This window comes from Monodelphis domestica, chromosome 3 (assembly GCF_027887165.1).
Source record: "Monodelphis domestica isolate mMonDom1 chromosome 3, mMonDom1.pri, whole genome shotgun sequence".
Taxonomy (NCBI): domain Eukaryota; kingdom Metazoa; phylum Chordata; class Mammalia; order Didelphimorphia; family Didelphidae; genus Monodelphis; species Monodelphis domestica.
In genome coordinates this window covers 271,776,610-271,794,085 of record NC_077229.1, presented here as the reverse complement: position 1 = coordinate 271,794,085, position 17,476 = coordinate 271,776,610, and the positions used below count along the sequence as shown (strand labels likewise).

At 40.5% G+C, this 17,476-nt stretch overlaps 1 protein-coding gene across 2 annotated transcripts in view; it reads left to right on the top strand.

Moving 5' to 3' along the window:
* Positions 1–13,703: 13,703 nt before the first annotated feature.
* Positions 13,704–17,476, top strand: part of USP14 (ubiquitin specific peptidase 14) — a 41,354-nt gene continuing 37,581 nt past the window's right edge. For both annotated transcript variants that reach the window (XM_001367880.4, XM_007487637.3), the window contains exon 1: positions 13,704–15,725. In XM_001367880.4, coding sequence (XP_001367917.1) covers positions 15,710–15,725 — 16 coding nt within the window. In that variant the 5' untranslated portion in view covers positions 13,704–15,709. The remainder of the gene's footprint in view (positions 15,726–17,476) is intronic.

Sequence of the window (17,476 nt, the reverse complement as noted above, 5' to 3'; positions counted from 1 at the left end):
TCAAAAAGAAGAGGAGTAACTATACATCCAACAGTACACAATCAGTATATGAACACTTATACTCACTGACATGTACATTTTGGGGTTGCATCATAGATACGATCAACCTATATGAACTTTATAATTTACAATTGCGCTTCTGCAGTATTCATACAGGCAAGAAAATACAAGAATCCTTGTCTGAATGACTTCTGGTCAGGACTCATGTAAATATGTAATATGTATTTGTACATATGTAATGTTTATATAGAAAGAACACATGTACATATGCAAAATACTAGTGGTCTAACATAATAACACATAGCATAGGAAGACTAATATATATTAATCATTAATAGACAGTGAAAGATTAGATCAGGGTAGTTTGGAACTAGAGACAGACTAGGGACAGATTAATATATTTTATGACATGATTTTTTAAATGAAGAATTATTAATACTATAGAAGTTAGGAGAGTTCATAAGATTTCATAGTTATAAATTTGTAATTGTTCACTGGGATAAGAAAATTTAGATTGTTACAGAGAGTGTTACATTGTTGAAATATTGTTACTCTGTTGAAAATACCCATGTATTTAAAATACTTTCCTACCTCCCACTTTCCAATAATCCTAATCTTAGACATAGAATTTAGGCAGATTAGAAGATTTAAGATAAATTAAGATTTGTTATTTTGGGGGGAGGAGGAATATTTAGAATAGTATATTTTGTAGACAGTAGAATAGTATAGAATTTATAACTAAGAACTTAAATACTGGACTTTGGAATAGATGTCAGGTTGAATCTGTACTACAAATAAGGGGGGAGTTGTGGATGAGAGAGGTTCAGACTGCAAATGCAAGGACTTGGTTTGCAAGGAAACCTTATGCAGGAAGAGAAAGGAACTTTGCTGGCAACAGGAGATGGAACTAGAAAAAAAGCAAGAAAAGCAGATGGACAGTTGAATAGGGTTTCTTTTCTCTTCTGAACTGAAAGGGAGAGGAGCATTTTGCTGAGCTCAACCTGCTGTGATCCCTCATTGATCTGAAGAAATCAGATTAGCCATCTTTCCTTAGTAGTGGTAGATAGAGACTTTTTCCCTTTGAGGAAGATAAGAGACTCTCCATCCAAGAAGATTCCATGTATTTCTCTATATTAGGAAAAATACAACAGCCTGACTCCACAACTTCATCAGGGACTCAGATCCCCAGGACCTGATCCCTCAACCCCTGAAGGGAATTTAGGTTAAAATAGAATTAGGGACTTCCTAATTTTCCCTCTTTCCTAAACCTACCATTCTTAAATACCCAAAAGAATAATTAGATCTTATTAATCCAGAAGAAAATGAACATCTTATTCTTCTCAAGTACTAAGGGGATCAGTATATATCAAGGGAAGAAACCAGAAACCAGAGACTGGTGGGGATTTCCTCTTTACCTTTCAACTCTTGGCCTTGATCAAATCTCTCACCTTCCTTTGTGTAGCTCTGCCTGGGAGAAGAAGTGGTGCTTCTATTTATCTGTGTCCTCTCTATCTTAGACTTTTCAAGCTTTGGTTCCTGATCCCCCCCCCCCTCCCTGCTAGTACACCCTTAAACTTGCATGTTCTACAGTTCAGGCTTTTTGGGGGACTTACCTTTTAAGTTGGGTCCAGGAGGAAGGTTCCCTAGTTCTGTCCTGTTGTTAGATTTGGTTTTCAGTCTCCCTGAAGCATTGTGCTTTTGACTGGTGAGGAAAGGTTTACGGAGGTCTGAGCTGTTGCTGTCTCTAAGCCGCCATCTTGAATCCACCTCTCTTTCTTTTTATTTTTAAGCTGTTTTTAAGTCTTGCATTTTTGCAAATGGTACCTGTCTCAAACCTTGGGTTCAACCTCAAATCCCCCCATAATACCTTCCAATCCAATCCAAAGGAAATGAATGTTTAAAATATAAACAAATATTCATACTATCATTAACTTCTATCAATCTTTAAATGTCTACTTTTCTCATTCAACTTTCCATAATTCCAGTTAGTGTAGCAGGGATGAATTTTTTAGCATATTCAATTCTACTCAATATGAGATCTATATCTTAAAGAAATGTCATCTGGCTAACTGTAATTAGAGGAAATATGATATTTTATACATTTTTAAATATGTTGAGGGAATAAAACAAAAAAAAATTATGTGGATCTAACTTCTGTGGACCAAGATGAATGAACATTGCTTCAATGATAGCCTAGCCTTCCCAAGTTTTTCCTATGAATTTTTCATCTCTATTGTTTCTTATAGTACAATGATATTCCATTATTCATCTGCCAAAACTTGTTCATGAATTTCTCAATTGCTACAAGTAACAAAAACTCTTACAATAGAGTGGAATGGCTAAATTTTGGAGAATTTCTCCTATCTGGATCCTAGTTCCAAATCAGAAAATCTGGAGAAAATACAATCTAATGTAACCTAGTATAAACAATGTAGTATAATGGAAAGTACACTGGATTCTGGATCAGAGGTTATGGATTTGAATATCCATTGTTCTACTTTCTACTACTGTTAACTTGGTTAAAGTGCTTAACCTCTTTAGGCTTCAATTTCCTCATCTGTGAAATGAAGGAGTTAGACCTGAGGCGTCTTCCATCTCTAGAGCTATGAGCCTATAAGCCAATGACTTCTAGCATTCCTCTTAGCTCTACAGTTATCCTCCTCTTGGTAGAATAAAGCTTAAAATATTAAAGAAGTATATAAAAATAAAAATTAATATATAATAACTTCAAATGTTATATTTTATAATATTTATTAATAATCATTAGAAGTAACTAAATAAAAAGGCAATATATACTTCACCCAGTTCTTAAAACCTCCCAGCCTCCTATTCCTGCCACTTTCTACTGCTCTTGCACCTCTTGCTGTTGCTGCTGCTGTTTCTGATTGGTGCCATCATATCTTTAGAACACACAAGCTGGGAGATTTTAAGAACCAGGTGAAATATAAATCTTTTCCCCCTCCCCATGTGGGTTTTCAAGCCTGTGCACTTAGCCTCTTCTCAGCAGGGGAAAAATTCATCTCCCTACACTCCCGTGTCATTTTGCCCTGTCCATTTTCTGCAACACATCCCAAATGAGATTCCTCCACACTTGCGGAATTCTCCCTCACTATGGGAGATCCCAGAGGTATGACAAAAGGAACCTAAATGGATGATTGATACTGGGCAGGGGAAGGAACTATAATGAGATCTGAAGGTGAATTTTTACCATTTTCAGATTGATGTTAACTGTTTGAGTTTATTCCTGTCCATAATAGTCAACAAGTCTTTGTAAGATAGCTATTGGAATTGGAAAAAACAACTCTTGGATTCAGTGCCTATATCCTGTCATGCTTATTATATTTTGTTGATTGTTTGCTTTAAGATTTAATTTTGTTTTTAAGTTCATATATTGGTCTGATTAATACTATTCTGTTACACTGAATCATTTTAATCTACTGTGTTTTGGCTATTATATTCTTTTATATTACTTTTATTTGTACCTTTCTCCTATAAATGCACTGAACAAAATATCATTGTACAAGACCATAGTCATCTTGCAGAAACCCTCTTCAGTGGCAAAACTATAACTCCTTGTGTATGCTGGATTTATCACCTGATCCATTAAGGTCACATGTTGCTTATACAGCCTTTTCTTCCATTTTTCCTTTAAATTATTCCGTTAAATTATCACATAGATGATGTATGCATTCCATCAACCTGGTTAGCAACCTTTGGAGAATTTAATGACTTAAGAATTTAAATTGATTTTAAGGGGTCTTCAGAAGTGATTTTTAGATATTTACTAGTATCCACTATATCTGATCATTTTACTTGCCTCTGAATTGTTTGTAAAAAGAGGTAAGGGTCCATTTAGTAGCTGAAATAAAGTGCTGTAGCATTATTATATTCCCCACCTCCACATTTATAAAAATATAATGGATGTCTCATATTAGAGGAGCTGGGAAGTTGTTCCTAGAGTGTGGCTCCTGGATGGCTCCCAAGAGAAAGCATCTACCATTTGTAACATTTCAGCTTTCTCTATCCTTCCACCAGAATGATCTAGATTCTTGGTGATGTTTTAGACCCAAAAGGTTTTCATCAGAAGTACAGTGGTTTGTGTTTTTCTGGGCTCCTCTGCCACATGTTGAAATGATGGCAGTTATAGACTTTTGTTAAAAATATCTAAGCCAAGGTTGAAAGATTGGCTGGATCTGGAGAACTTATGACAAGTATCCATGAGCTTCAAAGGTTTTTTAAATGCCACACAGAAAGTGGCTATAGAGAGACTCATGTGAATCCTATATGATACTGAGTTTGTTTGCTATTGTCACTTAAGTGTGCTTTTATGATTTTGGGAATTTTGATACTTTCTTTGAATGTGCATTATATGTTGTATTACTGTTTTATAAATCTATTACTTTGTAAAAAATAATTTGCACTCACTGTGGATCATGGCCAGGTTAAAAAAGGAAATGGATCTCATTTTTGGGTGTCTCTCCTTGGCTGATACAGTGTGCCACTGATTGTAAACTATATTTTTGATTTTTAAAGCATTTTAAATTCTTTTTTCCCTTGTATGTGCAATACAGTATTTGAGGTTTTTTTTTCCTCTAATTTTTTGTACTTTGAAGCACATGTTACCAGTATTAAAAAGTTTTTTTGATTTTGCACTAGGGTAAGTTTTAAAATGTCCATTAACCCTAACATCATTGCATACCCAAAAAGCTTTAGACTATAGAAACCTCCCATTCATTATTTAAAAATTATGGGACTTTGCTTAATGATTGTGTCTAATTCCAAGAGAAAGGAATACAAAAAGAGCCACTGCACAGTGCCAAAGAAGCACAAAGCTAACCTGCAAAGTCCCAATCAAGCACAAGGTCAAACCTATCCCAGGGGAATTGATGACATTTTGAGCCAAGACAAGAGGATTTGAAGTTGTTTGGGGTTTGAGATTGCAGATGTTTTGACATATATCAGAGGCAGGTCTTCCCTATTATAAGAGAGTAATGATGCAGGAAACCTGGAAAAACAGATGTAATGATTGGATGCTTGGAAATCCACCCATCAAGGAAAAATTTCATGGAGAATGTGACCTGGAGAAGGCAGTTAAACAGAGAGATACAAATTGATGCTGGGTACTCTTTTTCCTGAGACTTGAGGAGGAAGAGCTAAGGAGATTTCTGCCTTTTAGTTACTGATTTTCTCTCTCAAATATTTGGAGCTTGACTCTGAAAACCTTTGAAAACTGTTGACAACATCCCTTTTATAAGACTATATAATTCTATTTACTCATTTTAAGATTTACTCTAGATCAGGGAAATCCTAAACCCCTCTCTCCTACCCATCCTCCCTTTCCCCTCCTTCCTTAAAATAAACTTCTGTTTCTAACAGTTTAGAGAGTGAGTTATCTGTTATATTTTCAGTCAACTTACTCATTCTGGATCTCAGCTTGACTCCAGACGAAGAGAATAACAGAAGTTGGTGGGAGGAGAGGAGGGAGATAGGACTCTGACTTCTCACTACCTTATTGCTCAGTGTGCTTGCTCAGCAACCCTGTATTATCATAAACCACCTAACAAAAGAACCACCTAATACACTGTCCCACATTCTACCAAACACCTCACTTTGGCTGCCATCCTGATTCCCATATCCTTCAGAGAAATGGTAATTTCCAATTTAAATTCTTCAAGAGCTTGTGGAGAATTTCCATTTCTTTTGGAAGGTTTTGAAGAATTTATTTGTGTTTCCTATTTTATCTCCTCTGTATTTTGTATTTTTGGTCCATAAAATGTGTCCAAAGTCACCCCCTTCTTCTTGCTTTTCTTGGTGTTCAGAGGCTGTTGCACCTCTGCACTGTTTGCCATCTCTATGGTTTTTCCTCCCCTTTCCAGTCAGAAATCTGAGTGGGGAGGGCTGGCTCTCAGAGTATGGGTTTGATGATCCGAGGCTTTAGCCCCAGGCAAATTGTTTTCCTGGGGAAGCCCAGAGTCTACCCTCCCCTGCCTGCCGGTGTTTCGGGTGTTACTGCTTTCAGTTCTCTCCAGCTGCTTCTCCGCTGCCTTACTTCCACACTCTGAACCTGACACAGCACTGTCCGCAAGGTACCCTGGTGCCTTTGCCCACCCAGAAGTTCCTGTCCTTTAGGAAGGCCCTGCACTCTGGGGGGGGGGGGGGCAGGGATCTTGGCTTCCCTGAGCTCTGAGGACTCCTGCTAGGATTATGTTCAACTGGGTTGGTCTGGATGTGCCCCAAGCAAAAACCTCTGATGAGACTCCAATGGAAGGACCCAGCCACAGGGTTGCAGGCCCCCGTCTCTCTCCCTGCTGTCTGTGTTGGACGCCCCGAACCTGGCCCAGGTTGCTTTCAAGGTGCACCCTTCAGGACAGCACCTTTGCCGGCCAAGAGATTCCCGCTGCTGCTGGGGGCTCAGCGCTCTGGGTTGGTGGGGAGGGGTCCTGGAACCTTCCTTCTGTCTTCCCCTTAGACATGAGTGTTCTCGGATTCTGGCTTTTAGGGGGTGTACCTTTTGATTTGAGTCCAGAAGGAGGGTTCCCCAGCTTTGTCCTATTGTTAAGTTTGAATTTCAATCCCCTAGGAGCATTCAGTTTGTGATTGGTAAGGAAGGGTTTTCAGAGGTCTGAACTTTTGCTGCTTCTAAGCTGCCATCTTGACTGGAAATCCAGAGAAATGGTAAAATCAGACCAGGGAATGATAATTCCTATATATAATATAATTCCTATAATAAAATCTAGTCCCTTTTCTATCTTTCATAGTGTGGCAAACTTTCTGTAGTCCTGGTTACTGATTGGGTAAGTGCATAATTGCTTAAATCACTTTAATTGGGCCCTGATTCAAGGACCTGTTATAGGTTTATTTTTCCTTTACTTAGAATTTTTATGCATAAGACTTTGATATTTTATATTTCATCCACATTTTTTATTTCTTTTGACAATTGATTTATATACTTCATAATTCAGCCATGTATCCCTGGGTGTTTTTTACCATCCTTCTCAGGGGACAATGTATTATTATCCTGTAATACAAAGTCTAAATTCTTTTGAGAGTAATTTTAGGATAAGGAACATGCTACCTTCCCTAATTGTTTGGAGAAGGTGCCTGGAAGATGCCTTCAGAAACCACATGCTACACCAGAAGAAACAGAGTGAACTTTGGGATGTGGTGATTTGAACTGTGGGGGGTTGAATGAATTTGTTTTGTATGTATACTCTTATGCCAAAGGGGACTTCCCCCCCCTCCCAAATGGCTTTTTGTCAATGTGCCTAGCAATCATTGGTTTTGTTCTCTTTTCCTTTTATCCCCAAATTATTGTAATTTAAAAGTTAATTATGTTTACAAAATCCTTTGGAGATTACATTACCTTTGAACTACATTACCCAGGAGCCGACTCACTTCCTGTCTTTATGTGCTGAGGTAGACAGAAGATAAAATTGGGTGGAGTTCTGTGTTTAGCTCTCTTTGCTTCCTGTCTGTGACTTTGGTAGAGCAGGCTATTTGAGCATGTAGATTAGCTATGGGCATGTGTTTTTATTTTGTTAAATAACTACCTTTTTTTTTGTTACTTCTAGTGTTTATTTCTAGTGTTACTTCTAGTGATTATTAATGAATCTCATAAAACATAATATTTGAAATTATTATATATTAATTTTAATTTTTCCAGGACCCCAAAAGAAAAATAGTTAAAGGATGTGAACAAGAACTTTACAAAAGAAGAAATTCAAGACTTCAATAATCATAAGAAAAAATGACCTAAATCACTAGCAAATTTAAGCAATTTTTAGATTCTACTTGTCAACCTTGAAAAACACAGAACCATTAAAGTAGTTAAAAAGAACAAGTATTTAATCAGGATAAGAAAGATGAAGCTCAAGATTGTCCAACACACAGAGTCATGTGCTAAATACCAGACAGAATCAAAGCTTTGGGACTCTGGGAACAATGTCTCTGGGATAACACACTGCCAAAGGAGATTTTTCCAATGAGCAAAAGAATTTGGGGTCTTATATACCTTTTGGGAAATTAAGGACAGAAAACATACACTGGTTATAATCAGGCTTGGGAAATAGACTGTAGACTGAAGCTGGGGTACTAGGGAGTGGCCTAAGGTACCATGGGAGAAACTTCGAAGACAAAAAGAGCGATTGAGATTTGAGTATTTCTATCACTCCTATTCAGGATATTTAATGAATGCTTGGTGGCCGATTGTTCAGTCTAAGACAAGGTCAGTCTGGGACTCCCCTTAAGTTCCCAAGGGACAGAGGCAAATTTGGGAGTTCTATACATATAGTTGACATACTGTACACATATCAGACTGTCAAAAACAACAAAAGAAGAAAATAACAAAACTTGGAGGAGCTCTGGGGAAACAATCGATAAATAGACGTTTATTAAGTATTGAATACAACGGGACTCTAAGCTGACTAAAGCTGACCTAGTACCTTTTATCAGATCCATGAAATGCTTGAGGCTGACCAGCACCAGTCTCTGACAATTTTGAAATACTCAACTTTCTCTTCTTGAGATTCCCAAGTTTTCTCTATGGATTTTAGGTTGTTAAACAAAACAATTTATTTTGTCAAACCTTGGGACGTGCCAACCCCCTTGCATCTGCAACCTCATCATCTGAGTATTATATTCCTTTCCTTCTGTTCCTTTATACTTTATACTTCCTATACTTTATAATAAAGCCTCACCAAGTCCCCTTTTTGGGCTCCCCCAGAACTTGCTGCTGCTGGATGTTCCCCTACTTGCAACTCCTTGTCCCTACTTAAGATCATAATTTTTGCTATATTTTCTTTAATTCAGGTTGACAGCACCCACTATGTTCCCAGCACTATGCTAAGTGCTGAGGATACAAAAAGAAGCAAAAAATTATCTCTGCTCTTTAGGAATTTACAATCTGATGGAGGTGGGGTGGAGTGAGAGAGAACAATATGCAGACAAATAATGGACAAAGCAAACTACATAAGGGATAAATAGGAAATAACAGAGGAAAGGAATTGGAATTAAGAGGGTTTGGGGAAAGGAGGAAGCTAGAGGGCTCAGTGGATTGAGACAGGACTAGAGACAGGAGGTTCTGGATTCAAATATGACCTCAGACACTTGTCAACTGTGTTTATGGAACCCCCCAAGTTTACCTCTGTGCCTTCAGAACTTGCCTTATAAGGGAAGTCCCAGACTGACCTTGTCAGAGACTGTATAATAAACTTAAAGTATCTAACGGTCTCAGTTTAGATAGAATTAGTAGATATAATAAAATCTTAAGTATTGTAGCACTCCAAGCATATTCACATCTATGAAACATAAATGATTGTATGGTTACTGTGTCTTCAGGCACAAGGTTATACCAATGATATTTGTGGGTGATCTTTTGACCTGGCCATGCGGCCTGTTGCCTAAGACAAACTCATTAACATTTTGGTTCAGAGTACTCTGAAAAAGCGCGGGTTGAAATGTACACGCCCAAAAGTTGTTATTCTTACTTTGCCATCCAATCTTAATTGTCTATGCTTTGTAACATGATCGCTACGTGCTTGAGAACACCACCCTAATCACCCAGGAATAAATACAGAGGCGGCCCCATGAACCTCCTCTTGGATCTTCATTCTGCTCTAGGAATCTCTCTCTTTGTCTCTCTCTCTAAACCGTCTCCTCTCCCGAGGCTATGGCCCTTCTCAGCTTGCATTCTCTATCTTCATCTCCTCCTCTACCTCGTGTTCCATAATACTTATATTTTCCTTCCAAGGAGAATATCATAGGGGTTTGCCTGCCCTATTTAAACACTGATTTGTCTGTGTCTGTCATTCTTCACCCTGGTTCCCAGACTCCTTGCCTCTCCTCGGGTCCCTATCACAAAGGAAGAACCCCTCTTTGTAGACCTGCTTATCAGGACTCTACAAGTATCCTTTTGTTTTAGAAGTTTCCCCCCACTGTATCAGAGGCCTTTCCCAAGTAGTTCAGACCTTGGCTGGAATCATCCTTTACTTGTATGCAGTGTAAAAGCATCATACTCTCCCATATGAGTCAAGCCCCTAGCTGGATTCCCTTCCTTTGTGTCCATTGTAAAGCCTATCAATTGAACCTTTCTGTCCTATATTCCCCAAAAGTGTATATAAGACCCTCAAGTTCTTTAGCTCATTCAACAAAATCTCCTTTGGAGGGGCTTTTTCCTGGAGACATTGTTTCCAGAGTCCCAGAGCTTTGGCTCTGTGTAGTGTCCTATCTGAGCAGTGTCTTTGTTGTCCTGATTAAAGATTTGTCCTTTCTAACTACTTTGGTGGGTCTATGTTTTTCAAAGTTGACACATTTCTTAGCTGTGTGACCCTGGGCAAGTCACTTAACTCCAAATGTTTAGCTCTTACCACTTCTTCTTTGGAACCATTACACTGTATTGATTCTAGGATGGAAGGTAAGGGTTTTTGTTGTTGTTGTTGTTGTTTTGTTTTGTTTTTAAAAGAGGGTTTGGGGAAGGTATCCTTTAGAAGTTAAGATTTCATTTTGGGACTTAAAGGAAGCTAAAGAGATGAGTAGATAGAGATGAAAAAGGGGACAGAGAAAAACACCAGTAACTTAAGAGATGGAATGTCTTGTTTAGGGAAGGCCAGTGTTATTGGATCATAGAATATATATTGAGGAGTATGCTGTAAGAATTCTGGAAAGGTAGGAGGGGGCTAGGCTATAAAAGGCTTTGAATGCCAAGTACAGCTTTTTTTTTTTAACCCTTACCTTCTGACTTGGAGTTAATACTGTGTATTGGTTCCAAGGCAAAAGAGCAGTAAGGGCTAGGCAATGGGGGATAAGTGACTTGCTCAAGGTCACATAGCTAGAAGTGTCTGAGGTCAGATTTGAACCCAGGACCTCCTGTCTCTAGGCTTGGCTCTCAATCCATTGAGCTACCCAGCTACCCCCAAGTACAGTATTTTGTATTTGCTCCTGAAGGCAATAGAAAGACCATGGAGTTTATTGAATAGAGGAGTGACATGATTGGACTTATATTTTAGGAAAACCAGCTTAATAGCTGAATGGTGGATGGATTAGAGTAGGAAGAGCTTTGAGGCAGGCTATTACAAAATCAAGGCATGAGGATCCCCTCAGAGGACATAAAGGGGTGCATTTAAGAGATATTGCACAGGTGAAATAAATAGGCTTTAGCAACAGATTGATATAGGGCAGTGATGGTGAACCTTTTAGAATTAGAATGACAGGCCCCTCTTGTCCACTTTGTCAGGTGTGTCTCCCCTCACCCCACACAGGGGAGGGAGGAAGCACTCCCATTGGGCTGCTGGGTGGAGGAGCAGGGAAAGTGAAGAATGTCTTCGGGGGGCATAGAGAGGGGGAGGGGAGTGAGTGGCCTGAGCCTTACACTCCTCTCCAGCTCTGCAGCCTATGAGTCCCCTACCTGAGTCCCTCTGCCTTTCTAGTAACAAACTCGGGGGCAGGGGTGGGGGGCACGGAGAAGGGAGTTGGAGGATGGGGCAGAAAGATGGCCTGAGTGCCTACAGAAAACACTGTGTGCCATCTTTGTGCCATAGGTTTACCATCAATGATATAGGGTGTGAGATAATAGTGAGGAATCCAGATAAATCCTAGCTTGTGAGCCTGAAAGGACTGGGAGGATGGGGTTGACTTTTTTTTAAAAACCCTTACCTTTGATCTTAGAATTGATACTAAGTGACACTTTCAAGGCAGATCAATAAAGGCTAGGCACTTCAGCTTAAGTGATGTGCCAAGGTCACATAGCTAGGAAGTGTCTGAGACTATATTTGAACCCCCTGTCCCTAGGCCTAGCTGTCAATCCACTGAGCCACCAATCTGCCCCCAGACTTCTTTAATAATAGGGAAGGTAGGAGCTGGGAAGGGTTTAAGGAAGAAGATAAGTCAGTTTTGGATATGTTAAATTTCAGATGTCTACTGAACAGTCAAATCAAGGTATCTGAAAGGCAGTTGGAAGAGGACTTTGATGACTCTCAACTCTAGGGTACAGGTTTTTTGGGGACTCTTTTCAGTTAGGAACTGAAGTAATTGCATTAGTTCAAACATAAATCTGAGGAGTTTCTGCAGCAATGATCCTAAGAGTATGTAGAACTGAGCCTTGCTGGGTTTGTACAAAGTAAGCCTCCTTGTTTCATGACTGATTGAGGCATTCAGAGGGTGCCTCTTGTTCTAATATGGAACCTGAATTAAAAGGGGACAGGGGTTAGATGTTTCTATGCTTATTTCAGTGATAGTCCATGAGTTCCAAAGAAGGAAGATGAAACATACCACTCATTTGAAAGAGATGAAGTTTTGGACATAGTTAATGTGGGAGTTTATTTTGGTGAATGATGTGAATATTTATTGAGGGTTTTTTTTTTTTAATTTGCCTAACAGAGAGGGAGAGAAGAAATGATAGATTTATTTTTTAAAAGCTACTTTACTTGAAAAATAAAAATAACAATTAGGAAATATGAAAAACAAACAAAAAAGTCCTAAATTGAAACCTTGAAAAATAAATATCTTGCCAAGATCAGATTAAATTCACAGCTACATAAAGTCCTAAGCATAAAAGTTACCTTCCTTATGTGGTTTTTGGGAGGTGATTTTTGGGTATTGCTTTAGTTTATCCAGTTATTGCTCTTTCTGATTACAGGTGCTATGCCTTTTTCTGTAGGAACCTTTTGCCCCTTTGGAAGGGAAGGGTCTTTTATCCAGTCACTGAGTTGTCTTTTGATTAGGGGAAGGAGGGAAAAATGCCTTTGTCCACTAATGTAGGCATTTGTATAAAAACAGAGGCCAGCCTTCAGAAGTAGAGCAGAAAGAATGTTGTGTGTATTTGAAATCAGAAGGCCTAAGTTTTTATATTAACTTTATCTCACTATCTGCGTGGCTGTTCTTGGCAAACAACTTAAACTCTCTAGCATTTAATTTCCTGTCTCTAAGGCCCCTTTAATTTATATGACCATTGATATAGAAATATACATACTGCAAAAGTCAATATTTTTAAATTGTTAGATTTCATGTTGATCAAAATAATATGTTGATTATAACTTCGTTTGACTGAGTGAATAAACATTACTATAATAATATATTAAATATATCTTGAAACATCATACAACTTTGGTAAATCTGTTATCTCATTGATATGGGTAAGCTGTACAAGGATGCAAATAGCAATCCATCCATGCTCTATCATTCTTTTTAACTCTTAGTGTCCTTCCAAAAATTTGCCACAGGGGGGTTCACTCTTTTACTTAAGTTTTTATCCTTTTCTCTTTCTGACATCACTGTAGTATCCCATGTATCCCTCTCCCTCCAATTCCCAGAGAGCCATCCCATACATATATACACACACACACACACACACACACACACATATATATATATATATATAACACTTACCTTCTGTCATAGAATCAATAGTAAGGCTAGCAATGGGGGTTGTCCCGGGTCACACAGTTAGGAAATGTCTGAGGTCATATTTGAATCTAGGACTTCCTGTCTATAGGCCTGGCTCTTAATCCACTGAGGTACCCAGCTGCCCCCAACAAATAGTATATTTTAGAGATGGGGGGAAGTTAGCACAATTGGTAGATATATTGAAAAAGTCTGAATATGTGTATAATATGTAGAACCTATGGATCTCCTACCTCCATAAAGGAGTAGATTGGGAATGTCTGTTCATTTGAATCCCACTTGATATTTGTGATGCTGCTACATTTATTTTTGACTTTTTGATGTGTTGCTTCCATATACTTTCTTACAGCATAGTAATATTCCATGTACATGAACCACAATTTCTTTAACCATTCCCCAAATGATAGGTATCTACACTGTTTTCAATTCTTAGCTACAAAAAGCACTTTTATCAATATTTTGGAGTTTATTGGGAATTTTTTCATACAGATGGCTTCCTTGGGGAATAAGCTCTGGTTCATAGGGTATGCATACCATCCAACTTATTTGCATAATTCCAAATGGTTGTACAAATTCACAGTTCTACCAACAATGTATCATCATGCCTATTTTCTACAACCCCTACCACATTTTAAAATTTATCATATTTATTTTAATAACAAATTTCCACATAAGTTTTAAGAAGTTATATGATCCAAATTGTCTCCCTCTCGTCTTCCCTCCCCCCTCCTGGTTCTGGCAAGCAATTTGATCTGGATTATAAATGTATTATCATGAAAAACATATTTCCTTCCATAGTATTCATTTTTGTAAGTGAATGATCTTATAAAATCAAAATCCCAAAACATATACCCAAATAAACAAATGATAAAATCACATGGTCTGCATTCCTACTCCAACAGTTCTTTCTCTAGAGGTAGGTAGCCTTCTTTGTCATAAATCCCTCAGAATTGTCCTGGACCATTGTATTGCTGCTAGTAGCAAAGTCTATCATATTTGACCCTAACACATTTTTGCCAGTTTCATTATTTTTTTTGACAGTTTTCAAGGTGAGGAGGGTATTCCGGGGTTGGGGTACAGCCAATAAATACAAAATCTGCGGCATTTATCTTTTACGTAGTAAACAAGTTGAAGCAGGACCCAAGCCTGCACCTTGAAGCTCATGGCCAGGAGGGGTGGTGACATCTACACCAGGAAAGGTGGCAAGATTAAGGGATCCAAACTAAAGGACACCCTATACACCCCATCCTCTGGCCCTTCAAACTCGGGATAGTCCATAAAAAACAATACCCACTCTGAGGCCAGCGGTAGACACCCACAGGGACAAAATTAACATGTGAATGGGGCGCCAATGATGGCTGATTAACTCCCACAAGGTGGAAGAGGGTGATCTAATTCGAGCACAAAACTCGAACCCCACTCCGCCTCCACGCGACCAAACGGTCTTCCGCTACCGAGAGGCCTAGTGGGCCATGCTTGAATCTCCGAGACCTCGCCTCACTCCACGCACGTACTCACGCACGCACGCGCGCTGACACCATCAAGCGGCACTTGGCCCCCGCCCCATTCCGTCCCCATCCCACTCGGCTCCTTCCTTCCACCCTCCCCTTCCCCCTTTTTACTTCTCTTTCCCCACCCTACTCCTTTCCTCCCTCCTCCCCTTCCCATTCAGTCGCTCCTGGTCCTTCCTCCTCCCGTCCTTTTTCTCTCACTCCTCCTTCCCACCCCTCTATGCCCGATTTGTCCCTCCCCCTCTCCTTGTCGCTCTGAGCCCTGCCCCTTCCGCTCCTTTACCCAATCGCTCTCTTCTTCGTTCTTCCTTTTCTTAAACCTTCCCCGCCTCTTTCTCTTTTCTCTCCTCCCCTTCCGTCCCCTTCTCTCCTCCCCTCCCCATATAGATCCTCTCCGTCCCGCCTTCGTCTCCATCCCTCCCCTCCCTTCCCAATTTCTCTCTTTCCTTTCCCCCTCCCTCCCTCCCCTACCTCTCTGTCTCCACCCTTTCCCCCTCCCTCTCTCAGGCACTCCCTCCTTTTTTCTCCTCCCTTCTCTCCCTCCCTCTTTAGTACCCCCCCCACCTCCCCAGAGGTCTTTCTGTGCCCAGCGAACGGCGTGTTGCTGCGTCATCGTCAGGGGCCGGTTTGAATGAGACTCAAGAGTTGCGCCGGAGCCTCCTTTGCCGCCGCCGGATCTCCAGCCCTGCCCGAACCGCTCCCGTCGCAGCCACAGCCGCTTCTTCTAGTTCGTCTCCTCGTTTTCCTTCCCCTCCTCAGTTGCCCCCTGTCCCGGGCCTCCTGTGCCGCCGCTTCCCTCAGCCATGCCGCTCTTCTCAGGTGAGCTCCCTCCGGGCCCCTTACCTTCTTTCGCGTCCTCCCCCAGGCGGCTCCCCGGAGCACTAGGCCTCCCTCGGGCGGAGGCGCCGGCCAAGCCTGGGCTCTGGGGTGGAAGTGGGGGTCAGTGAGGAACTGCCCTTACTCCAGGACGTCTCACCTCCGTTCGGGGAGGATCTCAAAAGCACGTCCGGGCCCCGTCTTGGGGGTGGGGGAAGAAAGGGGCCTGGAGGCCGGGGTGGGGAGGGAGCGGGCTTTGGCCTTCCTTGCTAGGTGACTTTGCAGAACGCGCCTTGACGTTTGTCACACTCACACACACACACACACACACACACACACACCACCCAGGGTCCTGGTGGAGGGAGCGCGCTGCATTGGAGGATTGCACTCGGGCTGAGGCGGCAGGAGTTTTGGGCTGGCGGGCCAGCAGGGCGTTCGGAGCTCTAGGGTGTCCCGGTTCTCTTTTTCTTTCTCTTCCTACCCCAGCAGCCCTTCCCGGATTGATTCTCAAACGCCCCGTGATAATAGTTCCCACTCCATTTCTCAGTATTTTATCTTCTGGTCTTCGGCCAGGCTGAATGATGGCAGTTTTTCCTCCCGGATAACCGTGCTTCTAGGGAGTGATATTTTTTTTGGGAGGGGACCGGGCAGCTAGGTGGTTCAGATTGAGAGTCATGACTGGAGATGAGAGGGCCATGGTTCAAGGGTAGCCTCAGACACTTCCTAGCTGTGTGCCCCGTTGCAAGTCACTTAACCCCAGTTTGTCTAGCCCTTACTGCTCTTCTGCCGTGGAACTGATACTCGGTATCTATTCTAAGACAGAAGATAAGAGTTTAAAATAAAAGGTTATGTTATTTTAGCCTGATAGTTTTTAGCTTGGCTGGTGCAAAACAAGCTTAATTTAAAATGGCAGCAAAAACGTTGCCTTTATTTCTCTGATTGTTGGCATATTGATTTGAGTTTTCAAGAATTCAAGAGTTTGGCCTCACATTCAGAAGGTAGGATCAATGAATCATAGATTTAGAGGGACCTTAGAGATCATCAGGTGTACCCAACACCCTTATTTTACAAATGAGTTAACTGAAGCTTGGAGAATTTGTGAAGGAGGAAGGAAATAAACATTAACAATAAGTACCCACTGTGTGCCAGGACTTTTACAGATTTCATTTAATCTTCTTAACAACCCAGGTAGGTAGACACTATCAGGGCTCCCATTTTACAGTTAAGAAAGTTGAGGCAGACAGAAATTATGACTTGCCTAGGTCATAAAGTATCTGAGGTCGGATTTGGGCATGGATCTGCTGTCTCCCAGACTCAGTACTCCAACTACCTTTCCACTTAGCTAACTCAAAGCCTAATTGGGATTTGAACCCAGGTTTTCCTAACTAAAAAGTTCAATTTTCTGTCTTACTGAGTCACTTAATTCCTAAGATGCTTGAAGAATTCCTTTTTTTTTTTTACTGCAGTAAAAGTTTTTGCATTATCAAAGGTAATATTGACCCAGAGGACCTGGCAATATAACAGGATAATTTGATGGTAAAGAAAGTCAGACTGCTGGGAAACTAGAAATAGTAGAGATTGCCCCAAACCTTCCCTGTATCATTGTAATTTCTGTATATCATATGTAGCCCACATAAATTTAGAAGAACTAGAGTGCAATACTTATGTTGGAAGGTGTTAAAAGAATAATAACAAAAGTTGACATGTTATTTGCTCTTGAAGGTTTACATACATTATCTTATTTAAGCTTGGCA